The sequence below is a fragment of the Panthera onca genome, chromosome B1 (assembly GCF_046562875.1).
Source record: "Panthera onca isolate mPanOnc1 chromosome B1, mPanOnc1 haplotype 2, whole genome shotgun sequence".
NCBI classification, from domain to species: Eukaryota; Metazoa; Chordata; class Mammalia; order Carnivora; family Felidae; genus Panthera; species Panthera onca.
In genome coordinates this window covers 41,222,345-41,247,852 of record NC_138342.1, presented here as the reverse complement: position 1 = coordinate 41,247,852, position 25,508 = coordinate 41,222,345, and the positions used below count along the sequence as shown (strand labels likewise).

The 25,508-nt window shown below is 40.4% G+C and overlaps 1 protein-coding gene across 1 annotated transcript in view; it reads right to left on the bottom strand.

Moving 5' to 3' along the window:
• Nucleotides 1-667: 667 nt before the first annotated feature.
• CWH43 (cell wall biogenesis 43 C-terminal homolog) overlaps nt 668-25,508 on the bottom strand; it is a 56,352-nt gene continuing 31,511 nt past the window's right edge. Inside the window, exons 10-16 of the mRNA XM_060655065.3 lie at nt 24,021-24,126; nt 22,791-22,926; nt 20,992-21,141; nt 15,538-15,682; nt 10,689-10,750; nt 4,150-4,305; nt 668-932 (exon numbers count right to left, since the gene is read on the bottom strand). Of these exons, the coding sequence (XP_060511048.3) occupies nt 854-932; nt 4,150-4,305; nt 10,689-10,750; nt 15,538-15,682; nt 20,992-21,141; nt 22,791-22,926; nt 24,021-24,126 (834 nt within the window). The 3' untranslated portion in view covers nt 668-853. The remainder of the gene's footprint in view (nt 933-4,149; nt 4,306-10,688; nt 10,751-15,537; nt 15,683-20,991; nt 21,142-22,790; nt 22,927-24,020; nt 24,127-25,508) is intronic.

Genomic DNA, 25,508 nt, shown 5'->3' with positions numbered 1-25,508 from the left:
ATATGGCAGTGTGCTCAGTACATGTTTACTAAATAGATGTAAGGAAGCCCCTTAGATTGTGACATAAAACCTCTGAATTTCTCTCTCATATTTTTTGATCTCTATCCCAAAAGATAAACCAAGATTTAGGGCCCTTTCCAGTTCTAAGATGAAATGTGCCCCCATGAACATTTAAATTACTATTCCCCACAGAGATGGTGCTGTTGGGCTGAATTCTCTCCATCACCTACCTGCTTGGTTCTAGGGAAGAAAATGCATTCTGTGGGACCTGTGTGCTGAGGTGTGCTCCTTGACAGCCGGGGCCTGACTGGAGATAACACCACAGTATGTCATGTATAGCCATGAGAGAAAAGACAGATGATTCTATCATAGCTCCAGGAAGAATGGTGATGGGCATGCTTCTCCTGATGAGTCAACAACAGTTATATGGACACATTATTCTTCTAACAATTAGACTTAATCGTTAAACATTTTTTTCCTTGCTTTGTCCCAGGAGGAAAATAAGTCTAGATTTAATGTTTGTAAGTACTTCTGGCTCATCAGTAAATCAATTTTTCTATTTTAAGCATTAAAAAGGTAAGGCATTTTTTATTCGTTTGTCTCTAGTAGTAAAACTTTCTTATATTACCCCACATTCTACATTTTATCAGAAATTTAAGAAAAGCAATTTGGAGAAATGCTTTTATTTAGTAAGCTATTTAAATAAATTGATAGAATTTCCCACTGCATAAATACCATATTTTTTCAAAACTGAGGTTCTTTGTGTGTAGTTTCCCATTTTCATGCATCTCTCTTCTTATATACTTTTGTTTTCCACAGACTTGCTCAGTCAGTGAATCCTGTTTTAAATAGGTCATAAAAAGTATTTGGGAGTACTCATATGAAAATGGTGATTGTTCTCATAATGGTGTCCTTCTTTATAGGATCCAAATCTAAAAAACAAAAACAAACAAAACAAACAAACAAAAAGACATGTAACTGACATGTAAAAACCATTCATGAAGGTACATTCTTATATAAAATTTTAACCATAATCTACTTTGGTTTTACTTACCTATCATAAAACCAAGAGAGATGTGATCAATTTACAAATCAGTAAATGAAGACATAAAAAAGGATTCATGCATATGGGAAAGGCAGACTAAAATTTTAACCTTTGAAGTCCTCTTTCCATGTATATGAATCATTCCAAAAGCACAACCGTTTAAGAATTATTAGCTGATAACATTGGCGGAAAATAAGTCTGGATTTTCTCTCTAGTGTTCAGTTTGCAAAATATCCATTTTATGGATGAGGGGATCATGAAACCCGAAATGTTATTCGTGTTACATTAATGCACGTGCAATCTACTTGCAATTTCAACTTCTTAGTCTTCTACAGATGCTACAGAAGAACAGCTTACTTTACTGATGAATAATTAATTCTATAGCTCTTGTTGGTATGATGAAATATAAAAGGCACTAGAAAGGAACCTAAGACATGAGCAAATGAAGCCACTGACTTCCTTTTCTTCATCAGCAATCACAGCATCCAAATAACCTTCATAATACAGGAGATAGGAGGTCTGTTTAATTTGTCATCTCAAAACAATAATAAGGAATATTAAAATAGCACCTCTGATCTGCGATGACTAGAACTGAGTCCTAAGGAAGTAATCAAGGATGCGCCCAAAGTTATAATTAGAAGTCCCCAGAAGACTTCTTATAATAATGAAAAGAATAAATGAGCAAAAACAACTCATTTGGTTAGCTATATTTGTTACATCCATATAATGGAATATTATGGAAGCATTTACAAATATTTTCAGAAGAATATACTGTTATGGAAGGAAGCTCATCATATAGTGTTTGGATGAAAAAAATCAGGTTAATACATAAAATGACTATACAGACATATGCACATATACATATATGATTCATACATTTATAAAGTTGGGATAATTGTGTGATATATAGATATATATGCACATAAAAAGCAGAGATGTACCAAAACTATTACCAGTGATAACCTCTGAATTGCTTGTCTCCCCAGTAGAACATAAGCTCCATAGGACAAAAATTTGGTCTTATTCACCATTTTGTCCTCAGTATCTAGCACCAGGCCTGGCCTCAGGCCTGGCAGTGAGTACTTGTTGACTTAAAGAATGGGATTTTTGGTGAACTCAGTATTCGTTGACTTTATTTAATACATCTTCATATATATATATATATATATATATATATATATATATGGAATTTTTAAATTAAGACACGCTTTCTACTTATGCTTCTGTTATTTTCATAATTAAACTGAGTGCGAAAACAGATCTAGCTCCCTTCACAGGTGGTTTGGATCAGTCTGCAGTTGTGATTAGCTAAAAATATTTTATTTGGACTTCTCCACACTCCTGGTATATGAGAATAAGGAAACAGGGAGACCTTTTTCCTTCCTAGATTTTCTAGCTTCCATATAAGAAGCCACCTCAGTTGACAAAAGGAAGAAAACTTTCTATTTCACTTCTACTGCGACTACTATAAATATTACTGTTGCTATTGTATCTACTGCCTAATAAGCACTCACCATGCACTATTTTTTTTCCTAAACAATTTTATCGAAATGTGCCAAGAGCACACGGTCAGTACAAATGTATGAACAGGAAAAAACCCACATGTACCACCATGCACTATTCTAAGAGCTCTAGGTGTCGGTCAGACCTCAAATAACCTTAGGAGGTAGGTGCTACGATTTTTCCCCTTTTTCAAGGTGAGAAACTTGAGGCTTAGAGGGATTAGCCAACTTGCCTGCAGTTACCCAGCTGTTTCTGACAAAAGTGAGGATTGGAACCGGGTAGCTTGACCCCAGAGCCCATGCTGTTCACGAGCACATTTCACACACTAGGGATGAGATCAAACAGTAATGCAAACAATCAAGACTTGGTTATATGGAGCGCCCAGGTGGCTCAGTCAGTTGAGAATACAACTTTTGATTTCCGCTCGGGTCATGATCTCACGGTCGTGAGATGGAGCCCCACGTTGGGCTTTGCACTGGGCGTGGAGCCTGCTTGGGATTCTCTCTCTCTCTCCCTCTATCCTTGCCCCTCACTCTCTCTCTTAAAAAAAATAAAAAATAAAAAAGACTTGACTGTAGCTCTTCTTACATGTGTTCCCTATACTTCGGTACAGTTTTTTCTTGTTGTAAGGAGAGACAAGGAAGAAAAAGAAAATGGATAAATTCCATCACCAACACCACACACACCCCCACCCAGGCAAATAAAATGAAGTCTGAGAAGTTTCCATAATGACTAGCTGGTAAAAGTAGTATATATATCAAATAATAATAACATATATAGATATGTTCTGGCTTTGGTTTTATGCAAACATTTCTTCTCATTATCCAGTCATAGGAAGAAAAAAGAGCACATACTCCAAAGCACATAGTTTGCTGCAAATAGATTTCTCAGATAACCTCTATTCAGAACTAAACAAAATCCAATATATTTCTCATGCTAGAATCTCTGTGGTGAAAATGAATTATCCACTCTCCGCAGGCTCAGTCTTAATTGTACGTCTGAATAACTGGGAACGATTTTGTAAAACTCAAAGCCGACACCACCAAGAGGTCCTGCTGAGTCCGTCTGGGTGGGGCTCTCCACGTGAGTGGCACATGCAGCCAGAGCTGAGAATCTCAGCAACCTAACGATGCTAACGGGCTTCCTTCCCAGTTGTTAACTTTGTCACTCACTAGCTATGTACCCTAATGAAGTTACTTCATGTTCCTCAGCCTGAACTTACCTATAAAATGAGGACAACAAGAATACCAACCCAATGACTATTAGTTGAGGTAATACCCAAAGCATCTAGAACAGGGCCTGGGACACAGAACACTCACAGATTCACTCTTGTGATGGTGTTGATGGTGATGGTGATGAAGAGGATGCCAATGTGATCTTTTTCACCTGAGCCTGAGACCATAACATGTTTCTCTATCCCAGAAAGCAGGGACCATAACTTCAACCCAAGTGGGATAGTATCTTTTTTACCATGAGATCCCTTACCTGAATGAACCTCTAGAACCATACATAATTTGGGCCTCATTGTGAGATAGTATTTAGGTCTGTAAAGGGGATGTGGTGCCTCAACTGTAGTCAACAACATGAAAGAATTCACTCACCTAGGATTGAAATGAATTTCCTTAGGAACTGCCCTCTGGTCTGTGACTACTTTCTGGTTGTCTCTATAATTAATGGGGTCATCAGGGATCCTAAATTTGGCCATTTGAATTTCAGAGTCACTCAGTTCAGCACGGGAGATTCTTGCATAGCCCAATCTGTGGCAGAAATAGAAATGGTTTGTAAAGGTTTTATCACCAAATAGAAATCTGATGAGATCTAATCGATAACACCTGCATTATTAAGCCAGTTTCCCATTTATAACTCTACTCTGTACATCACTACAATTAGCTTGATTTATTACTCCAAATATTTATCAAAACATTGCTTTTACTATATAAATGAATAAGGAACATGCACCCAGGCTTAATTAACTAAACATACACTAATGAATATTCTGTCTCTACAAATTGCCTATCACACGATTATATTTTGCATCGAGAAAAGGAGTTCTCCACAATGACAGCAGCATATGCCTAAATTCTTTCTTACCTTTAAAATTCAAATATCACATGCATATTTTCATCCACATTTACAAGTCTAATAGAAAAGATTTTGAATGTCTGAAAAAAACTGCACATCCTGTTTTTGCTTAGAGCTGTCAGTTCTTCAGGAAATCAAAGCATTTTATAGGTATTATCCAAATAGTTACAGAGAAGCCCAGATGGAAAAACGAGGGAACCATAAGCAACCAAGAATTCATTTTTATTTTATTTTATTTTATTTATATCTGGTCTCTCTAAAAAATACCTATCAGCTTCAGTTATTCACTTATTCGAGGAACAAAGATGTATCGAGTCCCTACTACATACAGGCATTGTTCCAGGTATTGGGGATAAACAGTGAACAAAACAAGGCCCTTGCCTTCATAGAGCTTTCGTTCCAGCTGAGGAGGACAGATTAAATATGTACGTGTACACTCTTATCAGGTGGTGAAAAGGCCGAAGTCCCCTAGGGGACTAAGCAGAATAAAGAGGACAGGGACTGCTCAGTGGCAGAGGCTGCTATCTTAGAGTAAATGCTCATAGCATACTGCTCTGACCGAGTGCCATTTGAGCAAAAGTTTGAATGAAGTAAAGGAGCAACCCCGTACGGATACTGGAGGATGGGCGCGCTAGGGAAAAGGCATAGCAAATGCAAACATCCCGAAGGAGAATGTGCCTGGCTTTTTTGAGGGCCAGTTCCACAATGACCAGAGTGGAGTGCCTATGGGCAAACACCTTGGGGGTGAGTTTGCACGGGTGCTGGGGATAGTAGACGATACAACTTTCCTTGCAGACCACTGTAAAGACTTCAGATATTTTTCCGACAGTGAGATGGCAATCCAAGGCATTCTGTGCAGAAATGCAGTGGCTACTGTGTAGAGGATAGACTCCAGGGAAAGGGGGGAAGAAGGGAGACCAGGTAGGAGGCCACTGCAATAATTTAGGTGAATGCTGGTGGGGGCTTGAGCCAGACTAGTAATAGGAGAAACATTTAAAACAAAACCCGTACCTACGCACAAAATAGAGACAGGAACCCAGAGCTGAGACAAGTAGAGGCAGCAGGTCTGCGCACCACGAAGGGTAAAAGGAGAGCCACGGCAGCATCGGAATGGGGTGGAAGCTGTCTGACAGGCTGACATGTTTACTAAGCTCAGGTCCCAAATCCGTGTGGTACCCTGTAATTCTAGGTCATTCTGTCCAGTGAATCTAGGGTTTTTTTATTGCTCAAATATCTAAGATCAACGTTCTAACTCCTTTCATGGACACTGCCTTCAAGGTCCTTCTAAAAGTCCTTGAAGATAAGGAACCTGACAATCCAAATCATCTACTAAAACAAGGGATTTCTCATTGTCCATAGGTTTTTATTAAGTGCTTGACTGAGTGCAGATGATTGAGATAACGTTTACAGAATTGGTCTTATGGACAGAAACTGAAAAACAGTAATCCCTAACTTCATTAATTTGGGTATTTTAAAAGTTTAAATTCCAGGATGGTTAACATACAGTGTAATATTAGTTTCAGGTGTACGATCTAGGGGTTCAACACTTACATACATCAGCCAAGGCTCATCATGACAAGTGCCCTCCTTAATCGCCATCACCTGTCTAGCCCATCCCCCCCACCCCCCAGCCACTTCCCTTCTGGTGACCATCAGTCTGTTCTCCATAATTAAGAGTCTGTTTCTTGGACTGCCTTTCTTTTTTCCTTTGCTTGTTTTTTATTTGTTTCTTAAATTCCACATATGAGTGAAATCATATGGTATTTGTCTTTCTCGGCCTTCTAGCTCCATCCACATCATTGCAAATGGCAAATTTCATTCTTTTTATGGACGAATATTATTCTGTTGTGTATATACACCACTTCTTTATCCATTCATCTATCAATGGACACTTGGGCTGCTTTCATAATTTGGCTATTATAAATAATGCTGCCGTAAATATAGGGATGCATGTATCCCTTTGAATTAGAGTTTTGTATTTTTTAGGTAAATATGATTACTGGATTGTAGGGTACTTACACTTTTAACTTTTTGAGGAGTCTCCGTACTGTTTTCAGAGTGGCTGGAAACCAGTCTGCATTCCCACCAACAGTGCAAAAGGGTTCCTTTTTGTCTATATTCTTGCCAACACTTGTTATTTCTTGTGTTTTTTCTTTTAGCCATTCTGACAGGTGTGAGGTGATCACTGTAGTTTTGATTTGCATTTCCTTGTTCATGAGTGATACTGAGTGTCTTTTCATGTGTCTGTTGGCCATCTGGATGTCTTCTTTGGAGAAATGTCTGTTCATTTCTTCTGCCCATTTTTAGTTGGATTATTTGTCTTTGGGGTATTGAGTTTTGTAAGTTCTTTATATAATGTTTTGGATACTAACCCTTTATCAGGTAAGTCGTTTGCAAGTATGTTCTATATCTTCTCCCATTCAGCAGGTTGCTTTTAGTTTTGTTGATTGTTTCCTTTGCTGTGCAGAAGCTTTTTATTTTGCTTTTATTTCCCTTGCCTCAGGACACAAATCTAGAAAAATGTTGCTATGGCCAAAGTCAGATAAATTCCTGCCTGTGCTCTCTTCTAGGATTTTTATTGTTTCAGGTTTCATATTTAGGTCTTTCATCCATTTTGAATTTATTTTTGTGTATGGTATAAGAAAGCGGCCCAGTTTCATTCTTGTGCATGTCACTGTCCAGTTTTCTCAACACCATTCGTTGAAGAGGCTGTCTGTTTCCCAATGGATATTCTTTCCTGTTTTGTTGAAGATCAATTGACCATATAGAGTTGCGGGTTCGTTTCTGGATTTCCTATTGTGTTCCATCGATCTGTGTGTCTATTTTTGTGCCAGGACCATACTGTTTTGATCACTACAGCTTTGTAATATAACTTGAAGTCTGGGACTGTGACGCCTCCAGCTTTGTGTTTCTTTTTCAAAACTGCTTTGGCTATTTAGGGTCTTTTGTGGTTTCATATACATTTTAGGATTTTTTTGGTTTTAGTTCTGTTACATTTCCATCTGTTGTAGACTAAATGTTTGCATCATCCCCTGAATTCATATGTCAAACTGTAATCCCCAATATAGCCCTATTTGGAGATGGGGTTTCAAAGGAAGTAGTTAAGTTAAATGAGGTCACAGGGGTGGGACCCCGATCCAATAGGACTCTCATTCTTTTAAGAAGAGACACCACACAGCACGTGTGCCCACTCTCTCTGTCTCCAGAACAGTGAGAAAATACATTTCTGTTGTTTAAGCCACCCAGCTATATTTAGCATATATGTGTAAATATTTATATATAAAAATCTGCTCCCCAACTCTTCCAAGGAAAGGTGATAAAGGTCTTGGGCCACAAGTATACATAGCCAAATGATTAGCTATTATGGGCACTGGTATTATAAACAGCACTTTTCCTTGGCAACTAACAATATTACAACTTCAATTTATACCTATTTCGGTCTATATCATAAACTGTTTTCTAGAAATTCCCATGAAAACAACCACTTTGATATGAATGTAAACAGAAACAATGTTTTCAATCTGATATACATGTTACAAAACTAATACTTTAGCATCTCCCTCCCCCACCTTAACCCTTTGGAAACCCCAAAATAATAGTCGACCTGTCTGTCCTGCAGCCATGTGGGTATGTTCTGGGCCTCTTGGAGTTTCTGAGTTATTAGTGTAACCAGAATGATCCTGACATCTCAAGCATCTCCTTGTCTCACCCCAGTAAGCATATGAACCCGTAGAATTGTTCAGGACCTAATAAAGGTCACCATTAAGTCATGGCCAAAGTTCTCAATTAGAGTCCACAGAACTTGTGACCTGCTGCCTTCCTCCCTGCCCATATACTCCCCTTACCTCTTCTCCCACCTCCATTTAGCTACACACACTCCAGCCCCACTAGCCTCACTTTTCTTCAGATACATCTGGCACTCTGTCTTTGGGCTTTTACACTAGCTAGTCCCTGGAAGGGTCTTCTCTCAGATAGCCACATGGTCCACTGCTTTAAATCTTAGCTCCAATGTCACCTTCTCCGTAAGACCTACCCAACCCCCTACTTATAATGGCACCCCACCTCCATACTCTGGATGCTCTTTACCCTGCTCAATGTTTCCCCACCACACTCATCACTTCCTAAAATACAACATCATGGAATTATTGTGTTTCTTTCTCCTGCCAGGGTACAGATCTTTCTCTGTCTTATTTACTACTTATACCCCTGGTGTTCCGCATACATTATGTTCCACCAATACTTGTTGAATGACAAATAAGGTAAAGAACAGTTGGACATAATGGTTTGCTTTCACCAGACTATGACTCATAACTGAACAAGCCATGTCTCCAATGGGAGAGAAGCTGACCCTGTGATTCTGTGTCATCCCTAGAAGGCAACTGTTTTCTTTCATAAATGTGGACCACAGATCTTAGAATGTTACTTAGGGGTGATCAGTTCAACATCACCCCTAACTTCACCAGGTAGCCAACGCCAGGACACCTCTGGGTGATGAAGGGCTCTGTGCGGAGGAGGGTCGAAGGCCCAGGAAGGCCCATTCATAGAAGCCCACACCAGAGTTCCCATCACTTTCCCAAGGAGGGTAGTTAGGGACCTCGGGCCAAATATCTCCAAACAGATTGTGTACTAGCAGGAGAGAGCTGTGAGCTTCGGGGACTGTCTCCAGCATGTTCCCTCCACTGAAGAACCCTGTAAGTGGAGGGACCTGTGAATCGATCCGCTGTCCACAGGATCTGTCCCCACTTACCTCTCTCATGTCACCTCCCATCTCTCTCTATTCTAGCCACGCTGGCCTCCTCACTGTTAGCAACCAACACCAGGCATGCGCCACTCAAACTTTTGTACCTGCTCTTCCCTTTGCTGGCAGTGCTCGTCACAGGATATACGCAGGTGACCTTCCTCATGTCTTCCAGGCTGCTGCCCACCCTAAAGATCACACCACAGCCACCCCTCAGCCTGCACGCTCCATCCCCATCCTTCTTACCTGGCCTCACTCATCTTTTTGTCACATTTACCACCACCTGCCCTTCTCTTTCTTAGGTGCTTACCTTCTGTCTCCTTCCACTGGAATGTAAGCTGTATGGTAGTCAAGGGTTCTGTTTGGTTCCCGTGACAGCCTCATTGCTTAGAACAATGCCTGGCACGTAACAGGCATTTAATAAATACTTGTTGAATAAATGAGTGAATCCAAGAATAAATGACTAGTCCCTTTTTTGGTATTAAAACTGCTTCAGCTTCTTTAAAGGAAATACTACCTTCAAAACAGATTTACAAAGTTACATATTTGAATTTTAAGATCCTTCAGGTGTATTATTTTGGAATATACATACCCTAATATATGCATATGTGGATAGTATTCACTTTTTGATATGGGGTGATTTTTTATTTTTTTTATTTTTTTTTTCAACGTTTTTTATTTATTTTTGGGACAGAGAGAGACAGAGCATGAACGGGGGAGGGGCAGAGAGAGAGGGAGACACAGAATCGGAAACAGGCTCCAGGCTCCGAGCCATCAGCCCAGAGCCTGACGCGGGGCTCGAACTCACGGACCGCGAGATCGTGACCTGGCTGAAGTCGGACGCTTAACCGACTGCGCCACCCAGGCGCCCCTGGGGTGATTTTTTAAAAAATATAACTTACCTAGAGATCTCACCACAATATAGTAGTGATTCCAACAAGTGAGTTAACCTATCCCAAATTACATGATTAGAACTTGGCAAAGCTGGGATTCAACTTATTCCATGGTCCATGATGTTCCCACCATGCATACAGTCAAAACTGGGAGCATTCCTAACATGTGTTAATATGTGTTTCTCATGCTTAATAACTTACACAGTATCCTTTTTATACAATCAAGCTTAATTTACTCTGTCATTTATTCTTTCTTATATCATTAGACCATGCCTTGAAAAAATGGTTAAACTGTGTAACTAGCCAAATCAATGTTTATAAAAAGTCACAAAATGACGTCTGTAAAGTTTTTTACTTCCAGGATAGACACAAAAGATCGCAGTCATAATAGATAATAAAACAACAACAGTCAAAAACCTATGCTCACCTGATCAGCCCTCGATACATAATATATTCACACCATCTGTCTCGATCCGTGCTGTCAATATCCTACATAAAGAACAGAGAAGAGAATGTTTAAAGCATAAAAAACAGTGCTCTATTCTGAATTGCCACGGAAATGTGTGAAGGACAGTAATAAATATGCTTTTGTGCATGCTGTTTTCTCCGCCTCACTCCTAATGATCTGTCAAGGTCCAAATTACTTATTCACCCTACAGACATTTCTGGAGCACCTACTGGGTGCCCATCTAGGCCCTCTACTGGGTGCTGGGGGTACAAAGGTGAAGGTGGTCTACAGAGAGGGTTAGGCAGGTGAATCAGCAATGCAGGCACTGGCTTCCTGTGGCTTTCCACATCCTTCATCCCAAGCAGAGTTTACCGCATCCTCATCGTTCATGCCCTGCAGTACTTTATACACACCAGCTACACCATTCTGGACAGTTATTTGTTTCTAGGTCTCCACCCTCCCCTTCCTGAGCAGAGGGACCCTTCATCACGTTGCCTCCCTGGTACTTAGCACGAAGCCTGGCATTCGGCAGGAGCTCAATCTGTTTGTTAAATTGAATCATTGGAAATAAACACATTTGGGGAGTAACCATGAGTCTTTTAGATGTTGAAAGCTTAAGACTGGTGTTATTTTTCATCAGAGAAGCAGAACATAAACATATTCTTTTTCTGTAATGTGGTGGGAAACTAAATATGGAGCTTTTATACTGAACAAATTTCCATCTCCTTCTTTTTAAAAACCCTACCAATAAAAAATATACGTCACTTTTGATCATTTCTCAATTTTACTATTAAAATTTAACTTAAAATATGTTTTTAAATCACTAAAAGAAAACACATTTATTACCTATTTCTTAATTTTTTTCATAAGCTTAGTGGTGAACACACAGATGCTTGTTAATCTTTACTATTATTTATATGCCACACTCAACCCATTTACATGCCTTTGCATACATGGAAAAAATTATACCACATTTTAAAAGTTAAACTTTAAAATGTTAATGATGAAAAAAGCAAATAAAATTGAAAGAGTACTGTTTGGTTTGCCTTGGAAAGAAATAAAAATTTAGTCATTCAGCTGTATATACTGGGAACCATAAACTATGAATATGTTTAACTGTCATGTTTTTTATTAGATTTTTAAAAAGATGCTGTCAAACTTTAAGACTGCAGAATTCAAATACTCATTTCTTAAAGAGAAAAATCTGTTCATCCAAGCATTTATGATTAAAACTCCTCTCTGCATTAATAAACTTCCTAATAGAAAAAGCTATATGAGAATTCACTGCCAGTCTTGACACAGCTTTTGACCATGATAGTGGTAACCAACAGAGGATTAAATAAAAATCAAATAAAATGCCTCTTCCTTAACACCATCCATATCCCTTACACACACACACACACACACACACACACACACACACACACACTATACGAATTCCTTCTCTTATTAGGATGCAATTGTTTCTTAGACTTGCCTAATATGGTCATCTAACATTCTTTTATACTTTATAGACTATGTACTCACACATTTATCTTATCTGATTTCATGCGTACAGCCAGATGCACATAGTACATATACATATACAGAGCTCCCACTTCCTGAGTGCTCCCTACATACAAGGTTGAGGGCCCTGCAGACATTATCTTATATTTCATCCTCATATCCACCCTGTGATACAACAGATATTACTCTCACCACTTTACAGATGTGGCCACTGAGGCCTGGAAATTTTAAATAGCTTGCCCCCAGGTCACACAGCTGGTAAATGCGGCACCTGTTGGGCTAGTGAGACCACATGGAGAGAGAGGCCCCGCCATCGACCAACACCAAAGCCCCAGGCATGTGGATGGGACCATCTTCGAACCCTGGCCACAGCCACCAGCTGACTACACGAGTGAACCCAGGCAAGAACAGAAAACCCACAGAATCAAAGGAGTCTTAAACTACTGTTGTTTTAAGCCACGAAGGTTTGAAGTGGTTTGTTACACAGTGTTAAGTAACCGATACGGCCTCTGACTCCACACGTATCAGGATTTCCTTTTATTCTTCTGACCTCTCTTTAATCTCTCTTCTGAAATAATCTCCCTGGGGCACCCGGGTGGCTCAGTCGGTTGAGCTGGGGTCATGATCTTGCAGTTTGTGAGTTCAAGCCCCACATCGGGCTTGCTGCTGTGAGCTTGTCAGTGCAGAGCCCTCTTCAGATCCTCTGTCCCCCTCTCTCTGCCCTTCCCCCACTTGCGCGCTCCCCAAAATAAATACATCTTTGATAATCTCCCTTCTCTTCTCTCACCATCATCCCCATGATAGCTACATCAGTGTTTATTTATTTTAGAGAAAGAGAGAGAGAGAGAGACAGAATGCAAGCAGGGGAAGGGCAGAGAGAGAGGGAGACACAGAATCGGAAGCAGGCTCCAGGTTCTGAGCTATCAGCACAGAGCCCAACAAGGGGCTCGAACTCAGGGACTGCAAGATCATGACCTGAGCTGAAGTCAGACACCTAACCGACTGAGCCACCCAAGCACCCTGATAGCCACATTAAATGCAACTTTATCAGAGGTTCTCTTTGGCCTTCCTTTTACACTTCTCTAACTTAGTAGCCGTATCATCCACTTCCAAGGCTTCCACGATTACCTAGATGGTGGCAGTTCCTTAATCTATTTTCTAGTCCTGACTGTTCTCCTCAATTCCAAATCCATATATCCAGCTGCCTGTTGGACATCTCCATGAATATCCCACAGATGCCTTGAGTTAGCCGAGAGCTAAATTTATTATCATCTTTGCAAAGCTCTTCTTCCTTCAGTATTCTCTTTAATAATGTCACCATCATAAACCCTCTGACGAAAGTCAAAATCAGGGGTCCATCTTGACTCCACTTCCTGCTTTACCCATTGTCACAGAGATTCACTCATCTCCCCAATATCTCACTGTATTTTTCCCCAGCTTGTAGTATTTTTAGCTGCTGGGTGTATCATCAAGATTTAAGAGTGTACCTCCTGACTTCTTATACATCCAGTCAATGAAATGTAAGTCCGGTGTTGGAAGTCAGTTTCCTGGAATTTGCACTCTTAGCCCCTTCTTAATCCCTTCCTCTATCTTGCTAGCTAGAACATGGATGCTGCCATCGTGGACCATGAGGCAAATTTGGGAATAGAAACCTTGTAAAGTGATGCCACAGGATAGAAGGAACACATTCCTGAAACCATGGAGTGCACCAGGACTGGATCACCTGCCCAGAATTTTACATAAAGAAATACAGTAGTAAAAAATATTTTAAAAAAATTTAAGGGGCACCTGGGTGGCTCAGTCAGTTAAGCATCCGACTTTAGCTCAGGTCATGATCTCGCGGTTGTTGAGTACAAGCCTCACATCAGGCTCTGTGCTGACAGCTCAGAGCCTGGAGCCTGCTTCAGATTCTGCGTCTCCCTCTCTCTCTGTCCCTCCCTTGCTCAGGCTTTGTCTCTTTCTCTCAAAAATAAATTTAAATATTAAAAAAAATAAATAAATAAGGGGGGCCCTAGTGGCTCAGTTGGTTAAGCATCTGACTTCGGCTCAGGTCATGATCTCACAGTTCATGAGTTTGAGCCCTACATCAGTCTCTATGCTGACAGCAGGGAGCCTGGAGCCTGCTTCGGATTCTGGGTCTCCCTCTCTCTCTGCTCCTCCCCTGCTTGTGCACGTTTTTATCTCTCTCTCTCATTCTCTCTCTCTCATTCTCTCTCTCTCAAAAATAAAAATCAAAAAAAAATTTTAAACATGTTTAGAAAAATAAAAATTAAAAAAAAGAAATACAGTTCTCTGCTATTTAAGCCACAGTAGAAACCCTATTCATACTATGCTCTTTCTCATGTCTTTCCAAGCACTTGGTAAAATAGGTAAGCTTTTTTCTCTGCAAATATCTCAAGAAGATGAAATTGAAAACAAAAGGTAAAGGACCAAGAAATCTACACAGGACTTAATGGAATATACCAATTATATTTCTCATTATAAGTCACTGCATTTATTAGCATTCTAGTGTATGTATGTCTCAAGGATTTGATTTGTGTGTCAGTTCCCCAGAGCATGATTATATCTGGGTACACTGACAAATTCAGGTTTTGGACCCAAACAGGTAAGGACTAAATTCAGTTAGTGAGGCCCTATATGGCTGATCAGCCAGCCTCTCTATATATTTCATTCTATCTTTTACATTCAACATCATAATTAACTTGCATAATGTGTCAGATTATAGTTCCTAAACATGGCTACGATAACCCACTTTCCATATGGTATTCTTATAATGTGACTTTGATTCTCCTCCCATGGAGATGATGGGATTTCTGTTTCTCCTCCTTGAATGTGAGCAAGCTTCTGATGATGGCAGAGGTCACACTATGTAACTCAAGGCTAGGTCATACAAGGCAATACAACTTCTTCCTGGTTCTCTTTGAAACACACTCTGAGAACCCAGCCATCTGCAGGGAGGAAGCCCAAGTTAGCCCATGGAGAGAACCCAGGACCCCACACCCAAAGCCTGAACTGGGCTCCTGGTCAACAGCCAACAGCAACTTGCCCCCTGTGAGTCATCTGCAAAGTGGATCCTCCAGTCCTCAGTTGAGCCACATCTCTGTATGAAGCACAGATAGGCTATGCCCTCCCAGCCCTGTCCAAACTGCAGATCTGTGAGCAACCGAGGACTGCTGCCGTTTAAAGCCCCTATGTTTCTTGGTTTTCTACGCAGCAGTATATAATCAGAACACATATTAAATTGTTGCACTGGGGTTTTTTTTTAACGTGAAGAAGAAACATTTTAGTTAGGAAATCAGAAATCCTATTAAGATTATGTTACCTTCACATTGCCGTGTTCAATGAGCTGTGTATAATCCCTGGAACCAGGTGCTGAAGTGATATATCCCAGAAATATCACTTGATTAGAGCTGCTTTTCAGTAGTTTTGAAACAGCAATAGCCTGAAGTTTCCTGTCAAGGTCATCTCTAAAATGCAAAAAAAATGTACTTCTTAAAAAAATGTACTTCGTCATTGTACTTGCGAGACCATTTTTTAAAAGCACTAGGTATCTAAGTTCCCAAAGAGGATCTTCAAACAGTACACAACCCGAGTGATTCCTACTTGGGACAAATGACTGAATGTTATGCCAATGAACAAGACAGAGACCCAGTGCTTCAGCTGGGTAGGCTGACAGACTTTGGACTAAGAACATCATCTCTCCCCACAAACTAGTTGGAGTCAAGTTGATTTAAATACCTATTCTAAACTAGCATTTGCTCAACTTTTCATCAGAAGACGTTATGTCAGTAATCTGAGACCTGATCACCAGTATTACAGCTAAAGACTAGGAGGTAATAACAATAATAATAATAATAATAATAATAATAATAAAATAGAATTTAAAAAGAGCAAGAGGTACTGGTAAGAGAGAGAATTCTAACACTCACAGAGCACACCAGGCTTATGTAACCTACTCAGCTCCATCGACTGAACACTTACTAAAAGCCTCCCGAGTTTCTCCTGGTCAAATCCTGGCTAAACATGAGGCTTCTATTAGTCTAAGCACCGCTGATGTGTAACTGAGATAATTAGATAGGTACATCATGCTTTTGAGGGTTTTACAGTTGGTCTGTTTGGGGAAAAATAGGGATATCATATTTGACATGATCCAGCCAGGAAACCTGAAACCACTCTAGGTGTTTCAAACAGGGTGAATTTAATATAGGAAACTGGTTACCTAGCTGATAGGAAGCAAAACAGGAATCAGTGAGGCAACCAGAGTTTAGCAACCAGTACCACTTGTTGGGCTAGAGGTACAACAATAGGAGATGATATTCCCAGCGTCTGCAAGCCAGCCATGGAGGAGGCAGCCCAGAGGTTGCCGGGGCTATGTAAGGAGGAGTTAGAGTCACAGGAGAGACTCAGCTGCAGCCAGAAACAATAGAGAAAGCAGAGAGAGACAATGAGAAACACCTCTTCTTCTCTCCTCCTGCTCTCCAGCCTTGCACTAATGTCTTCCATTAGCTAAACCTACCCAGCAGCCAGAAGGCAACAGACTCTGGGAAATGTGGTTCCCTGTGATGTGTAGCCAAGAGGGACACGAGCCAGGAATGGATCCAAGAGCAAATAGGCAGCAGAACCAACACAGGCATTTATAGAGAAAAGTAGCTAATAAATGACTGTTCAGTAAAAAAACAGACAAAAAACAGTGACAAAGGCAGACAGACATCACCAAGTACTGAGAATATTGGAGAAACATCATTGATGTAGGAAGGTAGGATCTGAAGGCAGAACTAAGCTTAGATAAGAATGTATAGACAGCTGAGTACCATTCAAAGATGCCTTAAGAAATAAAAGAGTGAAAAGAATGACCATTTATTAAATATCTTTGATACTGAATATTCACAATAACTGCGAGGCAGGCATTAGCTCTATTTTTTTTTATATATTAAATATAATTTATTTTCAAATTGGTGTCCATACAACACCCAGTGCTCATCATTAGCTCTATTTTTAAATGAGAGTAAGTAACACGCCTATGGTTATTTTCCAACTGCCCTGTCTGGATCTGTTCTCAGTCCTTCTCTGTGCCCTGAGAAGATAACCCAGGCAGATTTCATGTCCTGGGCTCCCTTTTCTGCTGATTTCCAGTTAGGTTTGGTCAACTACAGGCACGAGTAGGAGATAAAAAGGAGAGAGAAGTTGTGGTATTTCTTCCCCATTAGCTGCATTCTTTTTGCCTGTGGCCCCTCTTCCTGAATACTATAGTATCTCTTATCTCTTCTTTTGATCCTTCCAGCCTCTTGGCAAATAGTCCCTTTTTTAGGTCTGCAGTGAATTCTGTTCCTTCTGATACACACAACTGGGATTCAAATCTGGTCTAGAGAATTCCAAGGTCACTGTACCATTAGAGAATTCCAAGGTCACTGTACCATAGATAGTGTTTTCATACAAATATATTAGCTATATATTGGAAAATAATCTATGAATTTGGTTTCATATTTTCTCAGTCGATAAATTTTATCCAGTGATGATAATAAAAATAAATAGTATATGTATGAGTATAAAGAAAGGAGAGGAAAGGAGATGGGGGAGAGAGAGGGAGAGAGCAAGAGAGAGAACACATTTTATATTTCCTTATCAGTTAATATGTGATCAGCCCCAAAACCCTATAATGTGGGCTGGAAAAAATAATTTCATCCAATTCAGAAATAAAAGGACTGGAACTCACTGAGGTTATGTTACAGCAGGACCAAAAGTATAACTACAGACTACCGGTTCTGCACTCTTTCTTCTTTGCACGTTTATGATGTTACAGAAAACAAAGTGGTGATGAACTGGTGGCTCAGTTAATTACATAAAATAACATTGATTTTAGTTATGGTGTATACCTAAATGCTTCTAAGGAATGCTGCTATTTCCTATTTATTGGTTGTAAAGAGGTATTTGTGTAGTCAATAATTTTAAAAATCCTGTTGAATCAGCTAACAACATGCATAAGCATTCCGTAATTCATTCCTAATATGACTTCGTGTTTATATGCCACAATCAGTAGCGAACGAAATCTCTAAATATTTATTCACAGTAAGAATTTTGTATCTAGTATTGTAGAAAACAAAGGCAAATGAAAATATGTAATGATGGCTTCACAAATCCTTCAATGTATGAACATCTTCATGTCACCTGTTGGAAGGCTACAGGGTTCACGGACAGGGCTTCTAAGGAGTGACACAGAACTGTGGCTCTAAGGGGAAAGACTGCAACTAGCACCGTGCCTGGGACACGGCAGATGCTTGATCTGCGTTTGATGAATTCTTTTTTTAGCTGCCCAACAGACCTTACATTTAGGGTTATCTGATTTGGTTCAATAACAATGGCCAGTATTAATGGAGCACTTGCTGTATTCATGTAGTTTGCATGAGATAATATTTAATTCTCACAAGAACCCTATAATGGATTATTGCCCCTGATTTACAAATGAGAAAACTGATGCCCAAGGTGATTAAATAACCTGGTGAAGGATACACCTTCAGTTAGTACTCAAACCAGATTGTCTGATTCCAAGCTCTGGAATTTCATGCTTTTAACCACTCAAACACACCGCCTCCCTGCCTGGTGCTACATGTCCTCAGTAAATGTTAGCTAGCTTTGTCACTGCTGTCATTGTCATTGTATATGTGTGTGTGTGTGTGTGTGTGTGTGTGTGTGTATTATTAAATCAAGTGAATAAGTGAGAACATGTGAAAAGTGTGGTTTTGATTAGAGAGCTTTAAATATGCACTTAATAGAGGGCGCCTGGAAGGCTCAGTTGGTTAAGCGGTTAAACATCTAACTCTTGGTTTTGGCTCAGGTCATGATCTCACAGTTCGTGGGTTCAAACCCCAAGTTTGGCTCTGTGCTGACAGTGCAGAACCTGCATGGGATTCTCTCTCTCTCTCTCTCTCTCTCTCTCTCTCTCTCTGCCCCTCTCCCCTGCTAGTGCTTGCTCTCGAAGTTTAAAAAATTTTTTTAAAAATATGTAGTTAATAGAAAGTTAGAAAAGGTAATCCTTTCCTCCTCTTTTCCAAACACATTCTGAGGGCTATCTTTAGTCTTCTCTTTCAAGTCTATTCTTTACATATTGGAGGTTGGAGGGGGTTGAAGAGGGCAAGGGGGAAAAGCAAAGGAAAAATGGGAAGGACTTTATTCAACTGTTTCTCAGGTTAAGACCTTGCAACTTTAATCATAAAAGTGCTATTTTTTAAAAGCTAAACCCAGGGCAATTTAAGGTCAGTGGAATGACTTTGGAATGCCTGTGCTTGCTACATGAAAATTATTGAGAGAAACAGAGGCATTTCTTCAAATAGCTTTCTAAAGAGACATGGACCATCATCTATATCATCTGTCCTCTGAACACCTTTTTTATTTCTAAGACAAGCAAGAGTCTGGTGAGTGAATGGTTCACATAATTACATTTGGATGGTTTGTTTATATTGCTAAGTCTGATTTCGTTCAGAAAATATTCAAGTATACCTTCACAGAGCCACATGATGCTGTGAGAAAAAAGCGAGGTAACAGGAAAATAAAGGTAGCAGACACATTAGTTTTGTTTAGGTGAAACTTATAGTACAACCATGTTGTTCTAATGTACTGTATGTCACTTCAAAGCTCTGTGGCCTCTTGTCATGAACGTGGATAGGACCTATATGCCCTGTATTATAGCACTTTATGTTACCGTTTTCAATTATTATTACAGAATGTTTAGTATGGCAGAGTACGAATTATATACTTTTATCTTTGCTTTTATATTACATTGTTAGCATCATTCATGATTTATTCAGTACTAAGTCACTGGTTGTAAATGTTATCTTTTGGGGATAAAATTCATTCCCCATTCCTCATGTCTCCTTATAGAAGGACTTGCTTAGAAAACCATGTCTGGCCTCTATCTCCCACCTTTTACACTTGGGGAAAACTTTCCTAACTAGTTGAGTTTGGCAGAATTAACTGGGCATGCTTGTCTCAAGTCCTTCCTCTCTCTTCTCCTTGGAGCCTGCCAGTTTGCAGACAGGGTATTTCTGGGATATTCTCTCTACCAAGGGGAGAGTTTGACAAGGCAGACATTGCACCTGCTGGTGGGTTGGCTGCTTTGGGGCAGTTTCATGTATTGTTGGCGGATGAATTAGCAGGTGCACATAGACACAACTAAGCCATGCCATCCACATAAATTTATCAGAATTAAGAGATACTTTGATGTCCCTGCCAAATTCCTCTACCTACCCATCAGTGGACTCTGAAAACATGAGGAAAACGGAGTATCATTTAGTACCCTCAAATCCTAACAGTACTTCCAACTGTAATAATCCTGTAGGAAAAGAATATTTCATTTTTCTGTAGTCCGGTTTACCACATGGTCCCAAGTACATGCAGGCTCTGAGTTACGTCTACCTAATGCCTCATTGGGTGACACTCTCAGACTAGTCATCTAACCTCTCTCAGTCCACAGTCTTTATCTGTAAAATGGGGCTATAATGGTACTAACATTATACAGAGTAAAGACTAAATGCAATAATGTACTTAGCACAGCACCTGCTCGGCCATTGCTGGCTAACATAGCCATCATTGCTGCCCCGTACCATCTCTAAGGACCACCCACAAATGTTTTATGCTTCATTTTTTAAAACCAGCTACATAAGGAAAAATACTTTGGGAGGAAAAAAAAAAAAAAAGAAAAGTCACTGCTTTGAAATCAAAGTAATGTACTAATAATATTTCTTGGCATTTGTGTACTATTAGAAAGACCAAAGAAACCCACTCATGATTCCCAAAGTGTGTCACGACAAAATCCACCAGTTTGTCCGAGATGTTAACAGTCATTGTTATAGCTGGTGCGATCTCGCCCTCTGGTGATGGAAGAAGGTGATGCTCTGACTTCACAATTGGGTATCGGGACAAAACCATAATCCTGCATTGGAATGAAAAGAAACATGTGCATCATTATTGGTCCCACCATATCATGGAGACAGGACTAAGCACATGTGTTAAAAAGGGATGTGCTCAAAGCACTAATATGGCTGTCTGAGACAATACATTGCGTCTCTGCTATTTAGCATGTCTCTTTATGTCGCTAAGCACAATGCCATCAACTCTGTTTTATTAAATACTATGGAGACACAAAAAGGGCTGAATTAGCAATACACAAAATCTATTTTCCTTAAGTTGATACTCTGGCAACATATTTGCATAAATAGTTCTAATATTAATCAACACATTTGGGAATGTACAATCTTGCCAGCAAGGACACAAAGTAACAATTTACAAAATTAGGAATTATAAACTGTCCAAAAAAGATATGAAAACATGTTCTACCTCACTCTACGTCAAAGAACTATATATAAAAAGGATGAGCAGAGCTCAGACCTCAGCCAGGTCTCTTCCCTGGTCCCTGGCTGCATGTACTCTCTCTGGCCCCTCATGGAGCCCCTCCAACAGGATGACCTCTACAGTGATGTCACCTGAATCTGTGCACATGTCCAGCTTATCCTGTCCCACTTGGCCCTCCACGCTGCACAGAACATCCTACTAGATGTCACTTGACTGTCCAGAGGCATCTCAAATTTAGCACAATCTGTCTGCTCTGCCTAGTTGTCCCCGTCCCATTAAACAACAACATGTCCTATCAGGTATTTGGGTAACAAACATAGATGCTGTCTTTTATCACTTCCTGGCCCCTGACATCTAAACCATCAGTAAGTCCTGTCAGCTCTGTTCCAAAGTAGGTCTTAAATTTGCCCACCCCCCTCCTCCCCATGACCACGGCTCCTACTGCCATCTCTCACCTGTGCTAGTGCACCTACCTCATCACCTGTCTCCCTGCTCGCTCCCATCCTTGCCCCCAACAAGCTGTTCTAGGAACAGCCAGAAGGATCTTTTTGAAATGTAAATCAGATCAGATGGCTCCCATTTAAAACGCAGCCAATGGCTTCCCGTCAAAATTGAATTCCTCAGTCCCCAGCAGGGATTATGTGACTTTCTAAGATCAGGGGCCTGCCCTTGACCTCATCTCTTACTGGTTCCCCCTCAGTCCCCACATTCAGGCCCACCAAGCCTAACCCTGCCTCAAGTCTTTGCACTGGCAGTTCCCTCAGCACTGCCCACGGCTAGGTCCTGGGTCCTCCTCATGGTGAGTCTGCAGAGAGACCTTCCTGACCATCCCTCAGCATCCCCTGCCCCTCCTACCCAGTCATGTTCCTTTTCTACATAGCACTTATCACGATTTCAAATTCCTATTTATTTCCATGTGTACATATTGATTTTCTGTTTCTTCACACCAGAATGTAAGCCCTGTGAGGACAGCATCCAGTTCAGACACGCTTAGCGCTGTAAACCTCAGCTCCTACACTGAATGGTTTATAATGCTGAAGAACTGAAAATATCCAGCAGCCGGGCCACCATGAAAAATGATCACAGAATACGCTATCTTCGGCACCTTCTCATCCCTCCCAGGAAGCACCCCTAAGGCATATTCATAGGACAAAGGAATGAGAACATCAACCTTCCGCTCTAAGCCCAAGCTTCCTGGTCTTCAGGGCTGTGTTCCCAAAGTACACTCACCCCCACGTGTGATCCCTTGTGCTTGGGCCAAAGTCGGTATAGAAACCCAACTTCTCCCCTAGCCACATGGTTAAGTCATTGTTCCCAATATAGGGCTTAGAAGCATCACTCTCCAAAATTGTTATGAAATCTGCACCTATTCAGAAAAAAAAAAAAAAAAGTATGTAGTGATTAACCACAGCTGTGCAAAAACAGTTAGTAAAACTTTCTTCTTCAACCCTTTGCCTTTCCTCATAAATCAAAAAACAAAGTAGTTTCTAATGAGTCACTAAAGTGAAATGCGTCAGACCTGAGCCATAAGAGGAGTTTTCCCATGTTTAGAATGTAATTAAAACATGGGACACCTGGAGAAAACACAGAAAAGGATGAAAATGTATCTTTTACATTTTCAAATATTTTTAACATCTTTCCCAAGATTTCCCAAGATTTCAAATAAGCATAATGTTTGTTTCAAATACACAACTTATGTTCAGAAATACAAAGTGGTATGTAACGGCATTTTATTCCTGGGAAAACACTTCCATGGTATTGGCACAGAAGTAAGTTTACTGGTTTTCTCTGACTCGGACCAGCTGCCCCCAGGGCCTATAGTCAAGAAGAAAGGCCACGGAAATTCCTTACTGGCAGTAGAATCATATAGACTCTCAGCATAAGTATGTCTCAGGGGACATACTTATCATTAGGAGCAACCAGAACAGTTTAGACCTTCACGAACCTTGCTCCACGTTCCACAAAGTTGATCTAAGAACCAAATACCCGCACCTTTTAAAGGATTCTTCATAAAAAGAGGCGCACCCCAGGGCACAGAAACTTAAAAACTGGCCCTTAGGCTCTTGAAAGCAATGTGCTTCCCAAATGAGCCCTCACTCTGACCCATTCTGCCTTTTGATCCGACTGCTTTCGGGTCCCCCACAGTGGGTCCCCCACAGTGGGTCCCCAAGCAACAGAAAGCACCAGGAAGAGTATCTCTTGGAGCAGGGGCCTGACAAGAATTCCCTGCAGATACTCAGTGTGAGGCTTTGTTCAGGATCAACTAAATTGACTGCTCTCAAAGACAGATGTGGTTATGGTAGCTTAATCCTTCTGCAGCTGCCTACCAAAATGAAGCCTTTTTACGAGATTAGTTTATGATCCAGCAAAGCCTCCTCCTGTTCCTTATGATCTCGTTCAAAATAAAAATAACAGCAGTGGTTTCTCAAAACCTGGAACTAATTCCGGTAAAAGGCTTACCTGTTTGACTGAGCAGCTGAGCCGATCCTTCTAGATTGGACCATCCTTCATTGTCATAGCCAAACCGAAAAGGCCAGATGGCAGCAGAGACCTCTGTGGCTGGTCCCTGAGGAGTAATTTTAATGGTAATTTACAATGACTAGGAACAATGGCGGTTCCAATCACCCAGCTTTCTCCACCTCTCTCTACCAAAATTCGTATTTCAGCAAAGGAATTTTCTTGGTGAATTTTCCCACATTTAATTCTTAAAACAGGGAGCTATTTGTTAGGTGATATTCTAATAATAAATCTTCTATGAGCTTCCAGCTTAAGCTTGGAAGTGAGGAGGAATATTTGGAAAGTGAGCATTTATAATAAGCATCATTTATAATAGCAAAAAATTAGAAGCAACCTGGCTGTTGTTTCAATAGGAAAAATAGGAAAATGGATAAATAAATGGTGTCACAGACCTACAATGGAATACTACCCAGCCCTAATAAATGAGTCAGGGATGAATCTCATAAAAGTGATTTTAAGTAATAAGTTGCAGAATGTATATGTCAAATGTCATAGAGGTGAAGTTGAAAACACGGAACAAACGATACTGCCTGGGGTTATCTCATAGGTAAGCACAATATAAAGAAATGTATGAAAAATGATAAACACCATATTCCAGACAGAGGTAACCCTTGCACAGGAGAAGAATGAGACCACAGAGGGATATACAGAGTCCTTCCACGTATTTGTAAAGCAGCCTGCCGATTCTGAGTTATACATATTGTTACTCCTCTACGGCACTGACAAAGCCAATATTCAGGAGCACAGCCGCCTTTGAGAGTTCATCTTTTGGGCTCATGGGCTCAGTCAGAGAATCACTGCCCAACCCTCACCATCCATCTTAAGCAAATACCTCACTGATCTATAACAGGGATCCTGAGAAATAGTATGGCTGCATTAGAACAAATGTATCACCGCAACTGGAAAAGCAACTTCGAGTGAACCATACAGGTTGAAGTTGGGAGGATGATTTAAGTAGCAACCTCTTGCAACGGAATGCCACCATGTAAACACTGGTGACTCGGTATGCTACCAGCAGTAAGCTGGGCTTTTCATCTTCATACAAGGAAAATTATTCAGTTTAGTGAATGTCATATAAAGAGAGAAAGGAGCCATCATCAGGGATTTCAAGAGGCATGATTATATTCATTAAACTATCCCTTTTCATGTAACTATGTAACTATAATTAACTCTGGATTTCACCACTCCAAAACCTATTATTCTCTCATTCTTCCCATGTCAGTAAACACCACCACCCTCCATCCAGTTGCTCAAGCCAAAGACATCAAAGTCATTCTTGATTTCTTCCTTCTCTTTATCGAGCAACATCTAATCCATCAGTAAATCCTGTCAACTCTTTCAGAATACCTTTGACTCTGGAACAACACGAGAGTTAGGGGCTCTGTCTCCCTGCACAATTGAAAATCCATGTATAACTTTTGACTCCCCAAA